The sequence below is a fragment of the Canis lupus genome, chromosome 4, assembly GCF_048164855.1.
Source record: "Canis lupus baileyi chromosome 4, mCanLup2.hap1, whole genome shotgun sequence".
In the NCBI taxonomy this organism is placed as follows: Eukaryota; Metazoa; Chordata; class Mammalia; order Carnivora; family Canidae; genus Canis; species Canis lupus.
In genome coordinates this window covers 65,021,350-65,038,375 of record NC_132841.1, presented here as the reverse complement: position 1 = coordinate 65,038,375, position 17,026 = coordinate 65,021,350, and the positions used below count along the sequence as shown (strand labels likewise).

The following is a 17,026-nucleotide window of genomic DNA, read 5'->3' as shown; positions in this document are numbered from 1 at the left end:
GTGTGTAATTAAAATACGTGTAAATCTATAAAAAGGCAGATAGATATGGCTATGTAAACGCCAGAATGGAAGGATTCTCTTATAACTATTGATGCTATTTATCTTTGGGATCAGCAGTGGATTTAGGGGTTAAGATGGGTGGGAATTTTCAGATTTTACACTCCTTATTAATATACGCCTTAAATAGTTTGCACTAAGATTGTATTCATGCAGTATTTATGCACTTTTAAAAATAAACAAAAGGAGAGGTATTCCAAATTAAATAGAATTAATATGTGTGAGAACAAGCCGAGAAGTATCAGTCTGTTTGCATGGGATGGTGAGCATCTAATAAGGGCCAAGGATGCTTCTCGGTAGAAATGAAAATTAAAAGTCTATTGAGAGACAAATGCGACTATAATTAAAGAGAAGCCTGGAACTAGGAAAAGCAGTTCAGGTTTCATGTTATAGCTTTGGTGTTAGTTAAGTGTCTTAAGGTTGCTAGAAAGGTCCGTAAAACCTCAATATGACCTATGTGCTGCTCTATTTGACTTTAGGTTAGGGGATATGCTAAGGACCAAATTGTGACGAATTTCACATCAAACCACCTCAAATTCTCTTCCATTTTGTCAAGTTTATTCAACGGTGACTTTGCTTTGCTCATACTTTGATTGTTAGACCTAACAAATGAAGTCAGGATAACAGGATTAGTTTCTCCCAAAGCAATACTACCAGCAGAAAGAATTGCCCAAATCCACCTTATTTAGGAGGGCCGAGTTGGGCCTAGCAAGCATTTTGAACTCTGTGGAATTCTTTCCATTACAGAATCACTGAAAGAAGTTCTTATACATCTAATCGTTGAAAAGTGTTTTAAGATCACCTTCCTTCCAGTAGCTTCCCATTTCTCTCAGATAAAATCCCACATCCTCATGCTGGCTAAAAGTCTCTTGGTGATCTCTTCCCATGGTAATAATCCCTCAGGCTCTCTGTCCTTTCGCTCTGATTCTACCTCAAGAGCAAATTGTCACAGTGCTGTTTCCACAGCTGACCAAGGCTGCTGGTGTTCCCATGGGGATTTGCTACTGATGACACCACCATGCACTTGGCAAAGGGACTGCTTTCTTTGCAAATCCTGCCTCCCATCCTCTTTTCTTAATTCCCAAGAAATAAGAGAGGTCAGGCTTTTCCTAAGACTTTACTGAGGACTGAGATTCATTTGGGAAAAGAAGTTCAATGCAGGGAAGGGAAAGATAGCTGCCACCAGGAGAGGCTATTTTGAGAGCCCATAGACTCCAGGCCTGCTTCAGAATCCATTATAGGGCTTCTTGTTGGCTTAACTCCTGGCCGGCTGCCATCGGTGAGGCCAGTCTACTCAGAAGTGAGACTTCTGAACATTTCTTTTCCTCAAAGTTCAGTTCAACTGCTGGAAGTTTTGGAGAGAGGAAAAAGTTAATTGCAGTCTATGTCCCTCTTTAGGTAAGTTAATTAACCCCTTTGTGCCTCAGTTTCCTCTTTTGTGAAATGTGAAGAATTATAGTAACAGCTACCATAGAGGATTATTATGAATATGAAATGAGTTAATATATGTAAAGCATTTAGAGCAATATCAGGCTGCTCTAATAATCTCTGGACACGTGTGAGTTATTAATAACTACAGCACACCCATTGAACTTAATGCCACATTTCCATTGCCTTATAGTTCTGCAGCTGGGTCTTTCAGCATAGGCAAAGAATTTACATTTTTTCCCCTAATAAATTTTATTTTTCTACTTGGGATCATTTTTCTAAACTGCTGGGACTTTTTGACTAGACCCAGTCATCCAATGTATTGATTACTCACTATCTTGAATTTCCTGTAGCATACTTAACCAGTGGTCTCTCCCGTCGTGAATGATTTTTGTTTCTTTAACGAACTGATTAAAGGCCTGTTATGTGCTGTGCTCCCGAATCGTGTGAGTATTTGTGTGCACATAGGAGTGGTTAAGGCAAGGATATAACCTCCTCATCTCAAAACATGCATATAGTTTTTAATCACTGCAAAATTATCTATAAATGTTTAAGTAAGAGTCTGAATGAGGTAAGGTAAATGAGATACCGATTGTGGGCCAAGTTGGAAAGAATCATGCCATAAGGATCTAGCATGGAACACTGACGCCTTGGTATAGCTTCTTTGGAGAAACTTATCTTGCAAAAATGCATACTAGATAGATTTTTTAAGATCTTATCCCTTAACATTTAAAAATATTTCAATATATCACACTTAAGGGCATGAATGAGTGAGGTCAGTTTTGTTTAACAAAAACAGGGCGCCTGTGAAGCTTAAAAAAACAATCAGATATAGGACAAATCACAAGAAGGCCTATTTTCTGAAGGGAGTAGTAAACCAAGAGGTGATCCAGATGAAACACATCAGGTAGGTTTAAAACTATTTCAAATTCATTTGTAGTAAGGGTTTTACTTTGAGAATCTGGGTTTCCTGGATAAGAGAGACAACCATGGAACAAATTATTGGCAGTTGATAGATTTTAAGCCTTTTAGAGAAGTTAGAGCACAGAATGTGAGGTAAACACACATGATGCTAGGCCTGGAGAGAGGGAAGTGCTTTTGGTTGCCAAGGGGAGACACACCCAAGAGCTACATGAACCTCCCCTCCCACCACCTCAGGCCAGAAGTTTCAGGAAAGATCTGAGCAGAAAATGTAGCCTATCGTGACTCTGACATCAAAGACGGCAGTGGTCTTCTTAATGCAGAGGAGCGTTTCCTCTTATTATTCACAATGAATGTGCTGTGTCCAAGGCTGGACGACAAATCATTTCATGTTTTTCTTTTCTGCAAGATAAAGCGGTTAGGACATAAATGATTTCTCATTGCACTGATCTCTAAGGAATCTTAAGAACCCTCAGGGATGACAGCCATTGCTCATTCTCCTACACACCATGTTGTCCATATCAGAATCCAGGCTGGACTGATGCAGTGTCTGAGCCAGTCTGCCAGCGCTTGGGAACTTCTGCTGCTAAGGAAGTTGGTCAAGACTGTGGTAGGTAGGCATACAGAAATGAGGCTGCAAGGCACCACCCTTCGTGCATTCAGCCAACACTCAGGCCTGCCTGCTATTTTTCAGGCACTGCACCAGGCACTGGGAATGCAGAACCAGATGAGCCCCGGTCTGCTCAGGGAAGCCTTCTCAGTGGAGGAAGAAACAAAGGAGAAAAGTGCCATTGGAGGCCTGTCCTAGGGCATCTGGCAACACAGAGGCAGGACGGCTACCTCAGCCCTGAGGTGTCCTCAGGCAGAACAGGAAGTGAGGATCAGAGCCCTGTCTCACTTTCAAACAAGACGGCAGGATTGTAGGAGTTTTTCCCTCCACTGCCTGGCAAAGGGGCGGCTTTTTAAAACAAGCCAAACAGATATCCATCTTCCAGGGAGACCCTGGCACGTGCTCATTGATTCTGCCAATTTTTTTTTTTTTTTTTTTTTTTTTTATGGACGGAAGTACCTAGGAGGGGAGAACTGGTGAGTCCCTGCAAAGCAGAGGAAGTCCCTGGGAAGGGGCTGCATTTCCTAACGGCGTGGGGGTGGGGGGGTGTCACAGAGGGACTGAACTACTTGCATCTGCGAGAAGAAGGCTCCGCCAGGGAGGGCACGGGAGGGTGTCTGTCTGGAGTCATTTCGAGGCTTTTTTCCATCTTGCCTCCTGTGGCAACAAGGAAAGATCTGTTCGTTTTATTTATTTATTTTCAATTTTTTTCTCCCTCCTCTTCCCCCCCCCCCCCCCGCCCCGCGCCCCAGCCGCTCCGGGTTGGGTTTTCCATATGACTCATAATCCCTTCCGAAAGTGGAGTCGAATTCATAAAAGTGGTGGAAGGGCGGGGGCAGGCTGGGAGCCCCGGGGAGTCTTCACTACCTACATTCCCTCTCGGCCCCCCGCGCGCGAGCGGCGGCCGGGGCGGGGACACCCAGCCTGCGCCCGGGAGGGCGGCTACTATGCACACCCCGGCGGCCGGGCCCCGGTGACTGGGCGCGGGAGGGTCTGCGGCGGGCGGCGCTGCAGCAGCCTGGGCACGGCCGCCGCCGCCCGCGGGCGCGAGTGTGCGCGGGTGTGGAAGGCCGGCGTGCGGGCCGCGGGGGGTGTGCGCGCGCGAGGCGGAGCGGGGCTCGCCCCTGGCCGGCGCCCGCCGCCCGCCGCCCGCCGCCCGCCGCCCCGCCGGTGATCGCTCCCCGGCCGGCCGTCTCCAGCACCCCGGGCCCCCCACGGCCGTTGGGCCGGGCGGGGGAGGGAGAAAGTGAGACTCGGTGTCATCACCATCCATTGTCAGGAGGGGAGGAAACTGGAATCCAGCAGTGGCGAGCAGCAGCTGGGCGGTCACATCTGGGAATGCAAAGCCGACCTCCCCCTCCTCCCCCTCCTCCTCCTCCTCCTCCTCCACCTCCTCCTCTCTCACCCGGGATCACTTCCGAAACCACTTCGCCTTCGGCCCCTGCCTCGGCCAGAGGTTTCATTTTTAACTGAATATTTACGAAAGCTGGAAGCGTGCGAGGGGGGTGGGGTGGGGGTGGAAATAGCGGCTGCTTCTTTTCCAGGGATTTATTTAATGGGGATGTGTTCAAGGCAAGAGCGAATTCAGAAGGATATCGACGTCGTGATCCAGAAGTCCAGAGCCGAGAAGGACTGCCTGTTTGCAGGTGGGTGAGTTCTCGCCTTTCCGGAGCCTCGGACCCAGCGCCAGCCTCCCTTGAGCGCCCGCCGCCCCCCTTCCCAGTTTTCTGCCCGCGACGTGTGTGGCTCGGGCTGGGGCTGGGCTGCACGTCCCCATTCCGGGGTTCGTTTGGCAACAGCTGCTGCAGCGGGAGCGGGAGCCCAAAGGGGGAGGGGGCGCCAGCCTCTTCCCGACTCCCCTCCCCCCGCCCCCCGCCCCCTGTCTGGGGCGGCCACCAGCCCGGGGGGGCAGAGCCCCGGGGGCCCGAGCGGGGGTCTCGGCAGCGGAGCCGTGCGCGGTGTTCCCAGCCCCCCGAGGATGCCCGGAGCGCCCCAGCCCGCCTCCGGGCTTCCAGCGGTCGCGGCCGAGCCGAGCCGAGCCGAGCCGAGCCGAGCGGGGAGGACCCGCGGGTTTGCGCAACGGGCTGAGCGGCGGCGGCCGGGAATGGAGCCCGCTGCGCTGCGCTGCGCCCCGCTCCGCCGCGCTGGCCGGCTGCGCTGGGCGCCGGGGCCCCCGGGGGGCAGCGCCGCCGGACCTCGGCGCCTTGCGGCTCCCGCTGCTCCCCTCCGACCGGCGGCGCGTGGCCGCGGAAAGAGCGGGGCTTCCCGGGCTTCCCGGGCTTCCCGCGGCGCCCTGCTCCCCCGCCCGGGGGTCGCCCTTCGTCCATTTTGCTCCCCCGGGAGAGGGATCGGATTTTGCTTTCTCAGCCGCGAGCTCGGCGGGGGCCGCTTCCGGCCGCCCCGACCGGGAAATTCCCGCCGTTGCCATGGCACCCGGCACTTGTTGCGGGGGGCGGCCTCCCGCGGCGCCCGGCCCGGGGTGCGCCGCATCCCCTCCTCCGCGGCCCCGCGCCCGCGCCCCCCGCCCCGCCAGGCCGGCCCTGGGCCTCGCTAAGTGGGGGGCCCGGGCCGCGAGCCAGGTTAGAGACCCGCCCGAGGGGTGGCTTTTAACAGGACTTTTCCGTTTCAGATTTCAGATACTCAGACTCCACCTTTACTTTCACCTACGTTGGCGGCCCCAAAAGGTATTTGTGTGTCGAGAGTTGCTTCATTTCCTGTTCACAGGCTTGTGTTTCCTTTGTTCTTAGCATGTTCCGTGTTTGGGTTTATTTATTTATTTATTTATTTATTTATTTTTGTCTCTCTTGTCGCTGTCCTTCAGCCACATCCCGGGCTCGAGGTCCCTCCGTTTTCAAATAACAGAGGGGAAATAAAAGTGCGATTCAGGTGTTTCTAAGATCACGCCACAGGCAACGAGCAAAACTCTTGCACTGTTCGTGTTCAAGCTGTTATACTGTAGTAGCTCGCTCTTGACACGTTTGGGCGGTGGATACGTATTCCAGCGGGTGCAGAACCCGAATCCTGGGTATGAAGTGAAATGCATGCATGAAAGGTGGAAGATGCCACAAAGTAGTTTGAACACAAGTAATGCTTTTCCTGGTGAGTTGGGGCTGCATGTTTCCGTGTTTCCTGAAGGTTGACATAAATATGCAGTCTGCCAATTCTCCATACTTTTTTTTTTTTTTTTTTTAAGCAGTGGTATTTTGGTTTTCACATTTAGTTTTGGAAAGAATTTGGAAGTTATATGTAGCTGGAGTGTATAACTTCTCTCTTGAGGGGGAGTTATGACAGATGCATATATTAATACCGAATTGTTAACAGTGCAAAAGACGTCCAAATCCAATTTTTTATTTAGGAAGCAGAGTTCAAATGAAAGGTAGCTTTTAAAACATGCCTTGCTGTCTTCATTTGTTAAGTTAGGATTTTCTCCCCTTTAGCCCTTTGGGGACCTGGTTTAAAAGAGCAGTGGCCACATGACAACTGTCAGAGATTGAGCCCTGCTGTTCGGACTTGACATTCAATACCATTTGATCACATTCCAAAATGTCTCTTAGCTAATGGAAACATTTATGAACATATACATTGCGAAAGAAGCTTTCCTGTGTAAATGCATTTTTAAAAAGGTTGGAATTAATGTGAATCTTTAAAATCCTTAGGATCTGTGCTGCAATCTGTATCTCAAAAAAAAAGCTTTAATTAAAATAGTTAAGGCAGTTATCACGTTTCGCGTATGTACAGCGTAAGCCTCAGGATTGGCGTGTTGATTTGATTTACTAGTTGAAGATATAACATGTACTTTTTGGGAGAGAATGAAATTAGAGTGCTGCTTAATTTCTTTTGGTACTATCGTCTTTGTAATAATGAATAAAAAGAATAACTCTTAGAAGAGATTCAGCTAAATTAATGCTGCTCCTACACTTACTATCCAAAGAAGGTTGGTGTATGACTAATATCCGTTTGGATTATTTTAACAGTTAAAATATGCTCCGCAGCCCATTGAAAACATTCTCCATGCAATCAGGTAGATGGCTGCTCCGCGGTCAGATTCACAGTTAACTGTTGTCCACCTAGTGAGACGTGTGGCCCGGGGAACGCTCCCGCTAGCTTTTTCAACAAACTAGCTTATTTTCAATAAGATACTTGAGTTCTTCTGTGCTCAGTTTACTTACCTGTACAGTGAGGGAGAGAGCTATACACTTAATCTCTAAGATCTGTTAGATGCTGCAGTTAGATTATCAGCAAATGATTGAATTGGTGTTAACACAGCAGGAGGTGGAGAAGGTATAAATTCCTCCAGGAGCAAGGCCAGAGGCGTTGGGATGAATAATTAACTAATTAAGATAACATCAGTTTTCACTGTAGGAACTAGCACCTTGGTTGCTCTTAAAGAGATGTTTCCTTTTCTTTGTAATCCTATTAAGGGATAGTATTTTCTTTTGTCTCTGATTTAAACACCTGGGACTTGTGTATACACTAAAGAAGACTTTAACAGACTGTTCCGTGTGATTGCTTTGTCTCCCCTAAAGCTTGTTCTACAAAACGATATATAAATGTTGTTTTGGTATAATAACGATGATCATAATCCCTTTAATGACAGTCCCTTTATGAATTTATAGCTAATGGTAGAGAAGACCTTTTTTTTTTTTTGCTGAAGATAAAAATGCACTGTTTACATTAACTACATTAGAATTTGTTATTTATTATTCTATTTGTAATTGTGGCATGCCAGTTGGGCATTTAAAAATTTTTAAATCCTGCAGTTTTTATTTCAAGTGCTTATCGACTCTAACAGTCTATTAATACTGTCATTTTAGGTAAACTAGAACTTATTTCACCATTAAAGGAGGTGGGAATCTTAATGGAGAGATGGTACATGATTGGTACATGATTATCTTGAATTATATTTAACTATCGTTTCATCTAAACCACTGAGAACATATTTAGAGAATAATTTTCAATTCAGGTTGTGGATAAAACTTAATAAACCACTTTCTCTTTCTCACACTTTATTCTAAAGGCCAAGGTTGACCGTACATACTGCAATTCAAAAAAAGGAATAGTATTGAGAATTTTTTTTTTTACATGTGCATTTTTTATGTTTCTGTGGATAAGAGGAAATGCCAAGAGGCGACTGTGTCCGGGCTGGCCAGGCCTTTCATTTGGTGGTTGAAGTGCTTGTTAGCATTTGCTGTTTTGCTGCCTAGGTGTACTTGAGGTGAGCAACAGGATGTGTTGCGGGGGATGGTCAGCTGGGAGACTGAGTTCAGTTAGTTTTGCCTGAAGAGAAGGCTCAACTATATCCTCACTTTTGGATGTACAAACAGGCTTGAGAGTTTGAGAAACATGCTGAAATTTACTCCCTTCCTCGAAGAAGCTACCATGTACACCCTGTTCTGTTATATTCTTGAGACCTGTGCTTATCCCTCTACACTAGTGCTTTCAGCCTCTTTAAACATGGAGACACTTTAACGTCAAAGGATTATGCAGATATTTATTCGAGAGTGATAGTTTTAGTGTCTTTTGATGGAGAAATAATGAGAAAGAGGTGTTAAGTGTTATGAATTTGATTAATACCATTTATATATGCTTGAAAATGTATGGTATACTTACAGCTAGATTAATTTATTTTAGCAATGGTCTTTGTAACACCTCCGACTCCTGGACTTCTTGGAATAACCTCACAGCCATCAATGGTTCGGGGCCTGCCATGGACACCTACCCAGTGTTGCTTCCAATTTCAGGGGTGTGCTGACATCTGGCCTCCACTGTAGATAGTGTGGAAGTCAGTGAAAGTCATTCCTTCCTTGTACTTGTCATGCTTGTGATCTTCTGCCTCTTTCTTTCTCCCTTGTTGATTGATAGTAAAATCCTTAAGACCACAAAGGTTTGGGGTACTGATCCTTCATCTCACTTGCAGTCAGTCTTGCAGTTAGTGGTAGAAGCAGCAGAAGGGATAAAGTGAGTGGTGACAGCTACTAGGGATGGGAGAGCAGCCTGAGTCTCAGGTGCCAGTGGTCAGCAAAGACAAGCACTGAGCAAGGGGAGCCCCTTGGGCCTGGCCGTAGACCCTTGTGGGACACCTCATTGTGAGCTTCCAGCAAGAAAAGTATTTGTGAGAATACAGCAGAGGTTTAAAAATATACAAATAAGAAGTGTTTATGGTAAAAAAAAAATTTGTGCAAAAGAGATAACCCAAAAAATAAGAATTTCATGTTTTTTTCATTTTCTATTAATGTGTTAGAGTTTATTCTTTCAGAATTTTTATGTGCTTATATGCATATAAAATATACACATCCAGAGAATGTATTATACTCTTGAGACCTTAATGTTTTTTTTTTTCACCCCAGAACATAAAAATGTCTTCCCTTTAGAAAGGATATGATAACAAAGAAATGTTTATTAAGTTGAGAGGTTTTCAATCAAGGACTGTGACTGCACGATAAGAAATCCAACATTTATATTAGAAATTATTAATACATTAGAAACTTAATATTTGGCAGAATGTTCAGAGTTGCCTACACGTGTCTACCTTTTATTGTAAGAATGGACACTCACGTGGTGATGGGTAGAGTGGCATCTTTTATAAGTGTAACATACCACACCCCCCCGTTTTTAGGATTTTCTGTTCACATAAATGGTTTGGAGCATCACATGTAACACTAACAATAATGTCTGCAATCCCTTGAGTCACGTGTTAACCTCTTCTTTTCCCTGGGCCTTTGCACATGCTGCAGAACTCCCACCTACACCCTGTCCCTGCTGTCAACCTGGTAGGCCTTCATTGTTGGATCTTTGCTAAGCCAAATTACCCTCTGAGAAGCCTTTCCTGGCATCCCCTTCCCTGTATTATTCTTCTAGGTGTTTCTAAAACCATGTTGTCACATTGTATTGTTAGCACCTGCTTACCTGATAATCTGTTTGACCTTGAGCTTCTTCAAGGCAGGATCTGTCCTCTTCATTGAAGTTTCCCCAGCCCCTAGCTCACTGCTTGCTATAATATGTTTTCCGAATAAGTAGATGTTGAATCAGTGATTAAGGGAATGCTAAAAGATCTTCTGGCAACAATTTCCTAACTAAATGACCAGGTATAGAGATAGTCAGATACTTCAAGAAGCCCCAAATCTGGTAATGTCACTTGTAATACAATTTCTTAAGAATCCAGAAGTTGCCTAGCCAAGTTATAAACCTGGTGGCATGCCCAAATGCTTTTAGAGGACAGAAAGATAATGCAGTTGCTTGACATTATGAGAGAGGTAATGGGGACTATGACACTCTAGAGAGTTTGGACTTCAAACGTATTAATTCAGTTACAAAAATCAATAGCACTCTGGTGATCAAGCAGATTTTCTGGGGGCCCTAATCCACCTGGGCTCCTAGTGGTTAATTCCTTACTCATGGGATGCCATGGAGAGAGGTAATCTACTTGATTGCTAAAGTGCATTTGTTTTTACTTTCTTCGAAAGGAGAAGTGTATGTGTGTGCAGGAATGGGGGCATTGGGACGGTGGTGAAATAGCAGAAGATGATCTCAAAAAGATTAGTCAGTTTTCATTATGAAAGAATTACATACTCATTTTAGAAATCTTGAAATATGCAAGTATTTTGAAACCATCAAGTGCTTCTTAAGATGTCATAATGAGAAGAATGAATATTTTTAAAAATTGAAATTAGCATGTTCCTCTTGGCGATGGGGACTTGCTTCCCATAATTTTATACTATATCAGTTATTACCCAAAATAATGATTTTTTTTTAAAGAGGCTGTTCTTTGGAGCCCTGGGAACCTATGTTGGAAGCTGGGGTCCCTGGTGGAAGGAAGTGTGAAGGAAGGTGTGAGTGAGAGAGATCTGGGCTTTCATATCCCTTTGTAAATTACAGCTGCTCTGGCTCTTTTCTGTACAAATTTTTTTTGAAAAAGATTTCACTGTTAAATGAATTTAAAAACCACTGACCTAAATAACCGCCAATTTAACATAAATATAACTTTATTGAAACTCACATATTAAAATGCTTAAACTCCATTTATTTAATGGATTAAGATAAAACTCTTAATCATATTAATTGGGCATAGTCTCGGCTATGTCTTTTGCCTACTTTACATCCAATGCTAGCAACAAAGATAGGTAGTTATTTTGTCACTCTTTTGCATTTTATAACTAAAGAAACTGAGAGTTGATGTTTATGGAAGGTTTAAGGGGCATTGGTTGTACTGGCATGACTAGGATAGTTGGGAATGTTTGGGGTTGGGGAGGGATTGCTTAGTGGGATGTCCGCCAGGGGCAGTACTGAAAATTCCACTGGTTGGCAAGGGAAATGCCTGAGCCCAGTGCTAAGCATTAATAGGGAGAAAATTATGTACATTGGCTGTGGTATCCTTATGCAAATATTGGGCCAACCCATTTAAATTCCCCATCATTTCTCTCGGCAGCATTTTGAAAAATATATGTAAGTGAACATTTATCAGTCCTAAAAATATTTTGTAATTCTCTGCACAGATTTGCTGTTGGATAGATTGTGCTGTAGTAGATAAATCTTGTTTTAAGACAGCTGCCACTGACTTAGTATGAATTGTTAAGTTATTGGCATGTCATCTTTCTCTTTTTCATTCTCTAAATTTTTGAAATCCCATTTTCCGTGTACCCCCAGGGAAGACTAATAAGAAATTTGCTTTTGTTAATCAGGCTTGTCACTCCTATTTTATTGGGACATAATTTAGGTTTCCTGTCCAGTTGCCTCCCTTAAATGCTGGAAACTTCAACCCAGCATATCAGAACAACCCCATTGCTTCCTCGTTAAAAGCTTGTCTTCCCAGCCTTTCCCTCGTTATCACAGTATTTGAGCCACTCAGAGGGAGTCAGTCTCCTTTTGTTTATCCCCATCTCTTCATTTCTTTTGAAGCTTCATTGGCTCTTCTTTGAAATCATTGTGGGCATCTTCATCCCTCTCAATGTCAACATTTGGTCTGGGCCTTGATCCCCCCAGTTCAGGTCGATCACTTTAACCTAATGTTTTAAAATTCTTGATTAACAGCTCCTCAGCCATCCAGGTCATTGATACCTGAAACCCTTTTAAGTTTGCATTTCACCAAAGCATTGTTTCTGCTCAGAAGCCTTCAAATGTGACCATGGTTTCCTCCATCTAAGATTTAAACCACCATCCTTGGCTTTCTAGAGCCACCTTCCCCATCCAGTCATATGTACTTCTCAGGCTTCCCGCTGTTTGTTTATTGACTTGGCCTCTCCATTCAACAGCAGTTTGTGTTTGGTGCATTAAGCATACACAGCTGTTCATGGTTTATTGATTGATAGTTTCTGTGTCACATAATGTGCTTGGTTTGGATATCGAGATCATGATTTTTATTATCACAAATGCCAGTTCATTTAATCTTTTCTTTGACCACAAGTGGCATCTCTGTGAAAATTTATGATACGTTTATGCTCAAGAAGAGGATAGAGTAAGATCACGATTAGGACAAACGCAGAAGACAGTGAAATCTGAAGAGGATGGGATGAGAATATAAATAGACTGTTCCCAATCCATTACAGAATAACGACAACAACGTTTTGGGTGTAGTTCATTTGCATGTCAGTGACATCTCAGTTTATGGCTGATACCTTCTTGGTATTAACAGAAGATGTCAAAGCATAATGTTAAATTTAAAAGGGGATCATCCATGTAAACCTTTATGCAGTCAGATCAGTTTTTCTTGTACAGAAATTAGCAGAAGGCTAGCTGCTAACTGACTTTCCCTAAGATGGCTTCTTTCTGAATGTTTTGAAATAGATTGAAAAGATCTTACTGATGGCCTGCCTGACAGTGTTCTTAAGATGTCTCAACCAACTCAGAAGTATTGTAATTATTTGGATTTTCACCATTATTTTATTAAAAATAAACATGAACAGGTTGTTATCCAATCACTTTTAGAATATACTATATACAAAGTATAGAATGGAGCCAGAGACTAATATAATCACTTTACATTTGTTAGGCTTTTGCATCTATGAAGAAAAAAATTAAGACAAAATTGGAAAACAAAAATGCTATTAAGGACACAGCTGTGTAAAAGAGAAGATAGAAGTCAAATAAAAAAAAGTCACCAAAAAATCAATATTCTGTTTAAAGACTAGAATTCTAGTTTCTTGCAGAGTGACTAGAATATTATAAATATTTTCTACTATTTTTAAAACGAGAGTAATATTTTTCTTACATTATGTGTTAGCATTTCCCAAACTCTTTAATTAGGTGTTAGATATGTGGCCAAATGTGTCTGGGAAATGTTTAGTTAAACAATATTAAACATTTCTAATGTTTGGCTTTTTAGAGCTTTTTATGTATTAGCGTACATTATGCATATCCAAGAGGTGAATGAAGCATTCAGGGTTTCTCAGACTTATTTGACTACGGATTTGGAACATCTTGAGAAAGTTGTTTTGTAGAAAACACTTTGGCAAACTCTGAGTCTTACTCATTAAAAATAGTTTTTGAGTAAACAGCAGTATAGTAGTTGTAGAAATTGCCGATTCACTTTGAGCCCTAAAGAATTTACTTTCAGTAATTTTTATAGAACTTGCTTAATGACCAGGAAAGCTTTGGTTAAAGGTGGTTGGCATTTCATGCCACCAATTTTTCTATGTGAGGACTTCTTTCTCTGGGTCTCTCACTTTGTCATCAGTTGTGTTGAATCCATTTATAATAAGAGCTTTCAACTATTCTTCATCAAAGCCCTGAAGTTAGCAGGGCGCGCTGTGGTACAGGATTAGAAGTCAGCCTCATAAGGAAGTGTTAGAGATAGATAATGATTTTGTGTAGCAGAAGTACTCATTATGTCCTCTAAAATTCTGTTGCTTCACAGTAGAGCTTCTTAGTGAGCAATCTTTGATGGAGTACATACTTTTGGGAGAAATTCTTGGTAAGGGAAATACGGAATTTATTTAAGTGTTTCATTTTTTTGATAAATTACATCTAGAAATCAATGAGGGTAGATATTTTATTTTCTTCGCAGTGACCAAATGAGAAATTTACTGGAGGAGTTTTAAGATATTTCTCAGAATTTTTTCAACACAAGTCAGGCAGCAAACTCTGTCTTTCTCTTAGACAGTGTCAGTCAAGGCAGTGTTAGTCATTAAACTTTAGGAAGCCACATGCTACTTTTGGTAACACACAAATGGAGAATGATGCTTGTGCTTGAAAGTGCGTCCTTGTGGACACGGGGTCATATATATATATTTAAAATGATTCATGTTGACAGTAGACCTGTTCCTATATGAACACTCCAGAGCTTTTGTGATTCAGGGAAGCCAGTGGAACCTCATACGTACTGAGAATCTAGTAAATCCTAGGCTTTTAACTTTGAAGTCAAAATCTGAGTGAATTCGTGACTGTAGTGATATGTTTGTCAGTCTGTGTGTATCTATGTCAATGATCTTCTTAAGAACAAAGTCTTAGATACTGGTATGTGGAAGACCTAAGCAGAATGTAAAGATCTGCTTCATGGGTAAAAGCTGATGCAATCATCATTTCTTATTAAAATGCACCACAGCTAGAAATGCACCACACACACACACACACACACACACACACACACACACACACACACACACACACAAAGGCCTTCCAGCTGTAAAGTAGTCATTAGTTTATTATCACCACAAAATTTGATATGATTTCTCTAATTAATGGTCAAATTCACTTTTAGTTAACTAAGAAAAAGTTTGAATAATTCACTGTGAGCCAAATTCTTTCCAGTTTCTTTTTGGAGCAGTCCATCCTCACGGGAAAACCAGCCTAGAAATGGTGATTTAAGTGAGTTTCAATTAATATGAGAATTGCATATCCTTGGCCAAATTTGACGCCCAACTGATAAAATTTGGAGCGAGAAAGATTTTAAACTTAGTTTTTTAAAACTCATACTAGTTTGGGGTTGGTCAGTTAACTGTCTGACTCTTGATTTCAGCTCAGGTCATGATCTCATGGGTCAATTGATCAAGCCCCACGGGGCTTCTCTCTCAGCAGAGTCTGCTTGAAGGTTCTCTCCTCCTGGCCCTCCCCTCACTTGCAGGTGTGGACATGTGTGCACATGCATGCATGTCTCTCTCTTTCTCTCTCTCTCTCTGTCAAATAAATAAATCTTTAAAAAAATAAAATCACACTAGTTTGATTTTCTTTTTAAAATGAGGTATAATTGACTTATAACATCATGTTAGTTTCAGGTGTACAATATAGTGATTTGATGTTTGTATATATTGTGAAATGATCACCACAATAAGTCTTAATTAAGATCTGTCACCGCACTTAGTTAGAAGACTTTGAAGATCTAGCCTCTTAGCAACTTTCAAATATGCAGTTGAATATTATTAACTATGATCACCATGTATATTATATCCCTGTGACTTAATTATAACTGAAAGTTTGTACTTTTTGATCCCTTTCACCCATTCTTTTACCCCTACCTTCAGTTTGACTTAATGTGAGCTTTCTGTGTTGATTTCCTATGTCATTAAAGTCTCCAGTGCCCCCAGTTCTTGATGCCCAACAACCTTTCCAGCTGTAGGTAATTGGCAGGGAAAAATCTCCTTCGGGCAGTAGTTCACCAAAGGTTTTTTAAAACAGAAATGTGACCTTTCCAGTCTTTGGTGTACATTCCGTGAAATGTTGCATTTCAGATGCACTTTTAAATGAAAGTACAGGTGCTTACTTACTACTACATACCTATTAGAATGGCCAAAATCCAGAACATTGAGAACACCAGATGTTGGTGAAGATGTGGAGCAACAGGAGCTCTGATTCATTGCTGGTGGGAGTGCAAAATGGTATAGCCACTGAGAAGACAGTTTGGCAGTTTCTTGCAAAACTAAATGCTCTTGCCGTACCGTATAGCAGTCACAGTCCTCTGTATTCACCCAAAGGAGTTGAAAACTTATGTTTACACAAAACCTGCACATGGGTGTTTATAGCAGCTTTATTCAAAACTGCCAAAACCTGGAAGTAAACAAGCTGTCTTTCAGTGGGTGAGTGGATAAATCAACTGTGATGCAGAGAGACAAATGGAGTATTATTCAGCACTAAAAAAGGTGGCACAGCGGTTTAGCGCCTCCTGCAGCCCAGGGTATGATCCTGGAGATCTGGGATCGAGTCCCACGCAGCCCAGGGTATGATCCTGGAGATCTGGGATCGAGTCCCACATCGGGCTCCCTGCATGGAGCCTACTTCTCCCTCTTCCTGTGTCTCTGCCTCTCTATCTCTGTGTATCTCTCATAAATAAATAAATAAAATCTAAAAAAAAAAAAGGGATTAGCTACCAAGGCTTGAAAAGACACGGAGAAAAGAATTTCTGTGACTAAGTGAACAAGACCAATCTCAAAGGCTGTATACTGTATGATTCCAACTATATGATACTCTGAAAAAGGCAAAAGTATGGAGACAGTGAAAAGATCAGTGGTTGCCAGGGGTTACAGGAGAGGAAGGAATGAATAGGTGGAACAGAGGATTTTTAGGGCAGTGAAGCTATTCTGTATGGTACTGTAAGGGTGCATAGGTGTTGTTATACATTTTTACAAATTCCTAGAACGTACAACACCAAGAGTGAGCCCTAGGGTAAACTATGGACTCTTGGTAATAATGATGTGTCACTGTGGATTCAGATGTAACAAATGTACCAAGCTGTTGGGGAATGTTGATAATGTGGCCAGCTCTGCATATGTAGAATAGAGAGAAATAGAATATGGAAAATCTCTGTACATTCTGCTCAATTTTGCTGTGATCTCCAAACTACTCTAAAAATTAAAATCTATTAAAAAAATAGCCAAGAAAAAAAAGGCATGTGCTTGCCAAGGCTTTTTCAACTTCTAAATAAAGAACCTGATCTATAGAAGTTTAAGGATTTTTTACATTACACAGGCATATAAATTGGAATTAGGAAAATAGAAGATTAGCTATTCATTTTTATTAAATAAAAGTGGCTTGGCACAAAACTAAGACGAATAGCCTATATTACAGATTTAGTATGTAGCTAAT

General features: G+C 42.6%; 1 protein-coding gene across 5 annotated transcripts in view; it reads left to right on the top strand.

Moving 5' to 3' along the window:
• Positions 1-3,120: 3,120 nt before the first annotated feature.
• The window catches only part of PARP8 (poly(ADP-ribose) polymerase family member 8), a 172,775-nt gene continuing 158,869 nt past the window's right edge, over positions 3,121-17,026 (top strand). For 2 of the 5 annotated variants that reach the window (XR_012030145.1, XR_012030146.1), the window contains exons 1-3: positions 4,290-4,472; positions 4,561-4,662; positions 5,646-5,700. Coding sequence is in view for 3 of the 5 variants with exons in the window: in XM_072824659.1 (XP_072680760.1) it covers positions 4,355-4,472; positions 4,561-4,662; positions 5,646-5,700 (275 nt within the window). In the remaining 2 variants the exon portion in view is untranslated. Of the gene's footprint in view, positions 3,493-3,948; positions 3,990-4,289; positions 4,473-4,560; positions 4,663-5,645; positions 5,701-17,026 lie in introns of those variants that run through there. The other 3 variants (XM_072824660.1, XM_072824659.1, XM_072824661.1) reach the window with 3 other exon arrangements.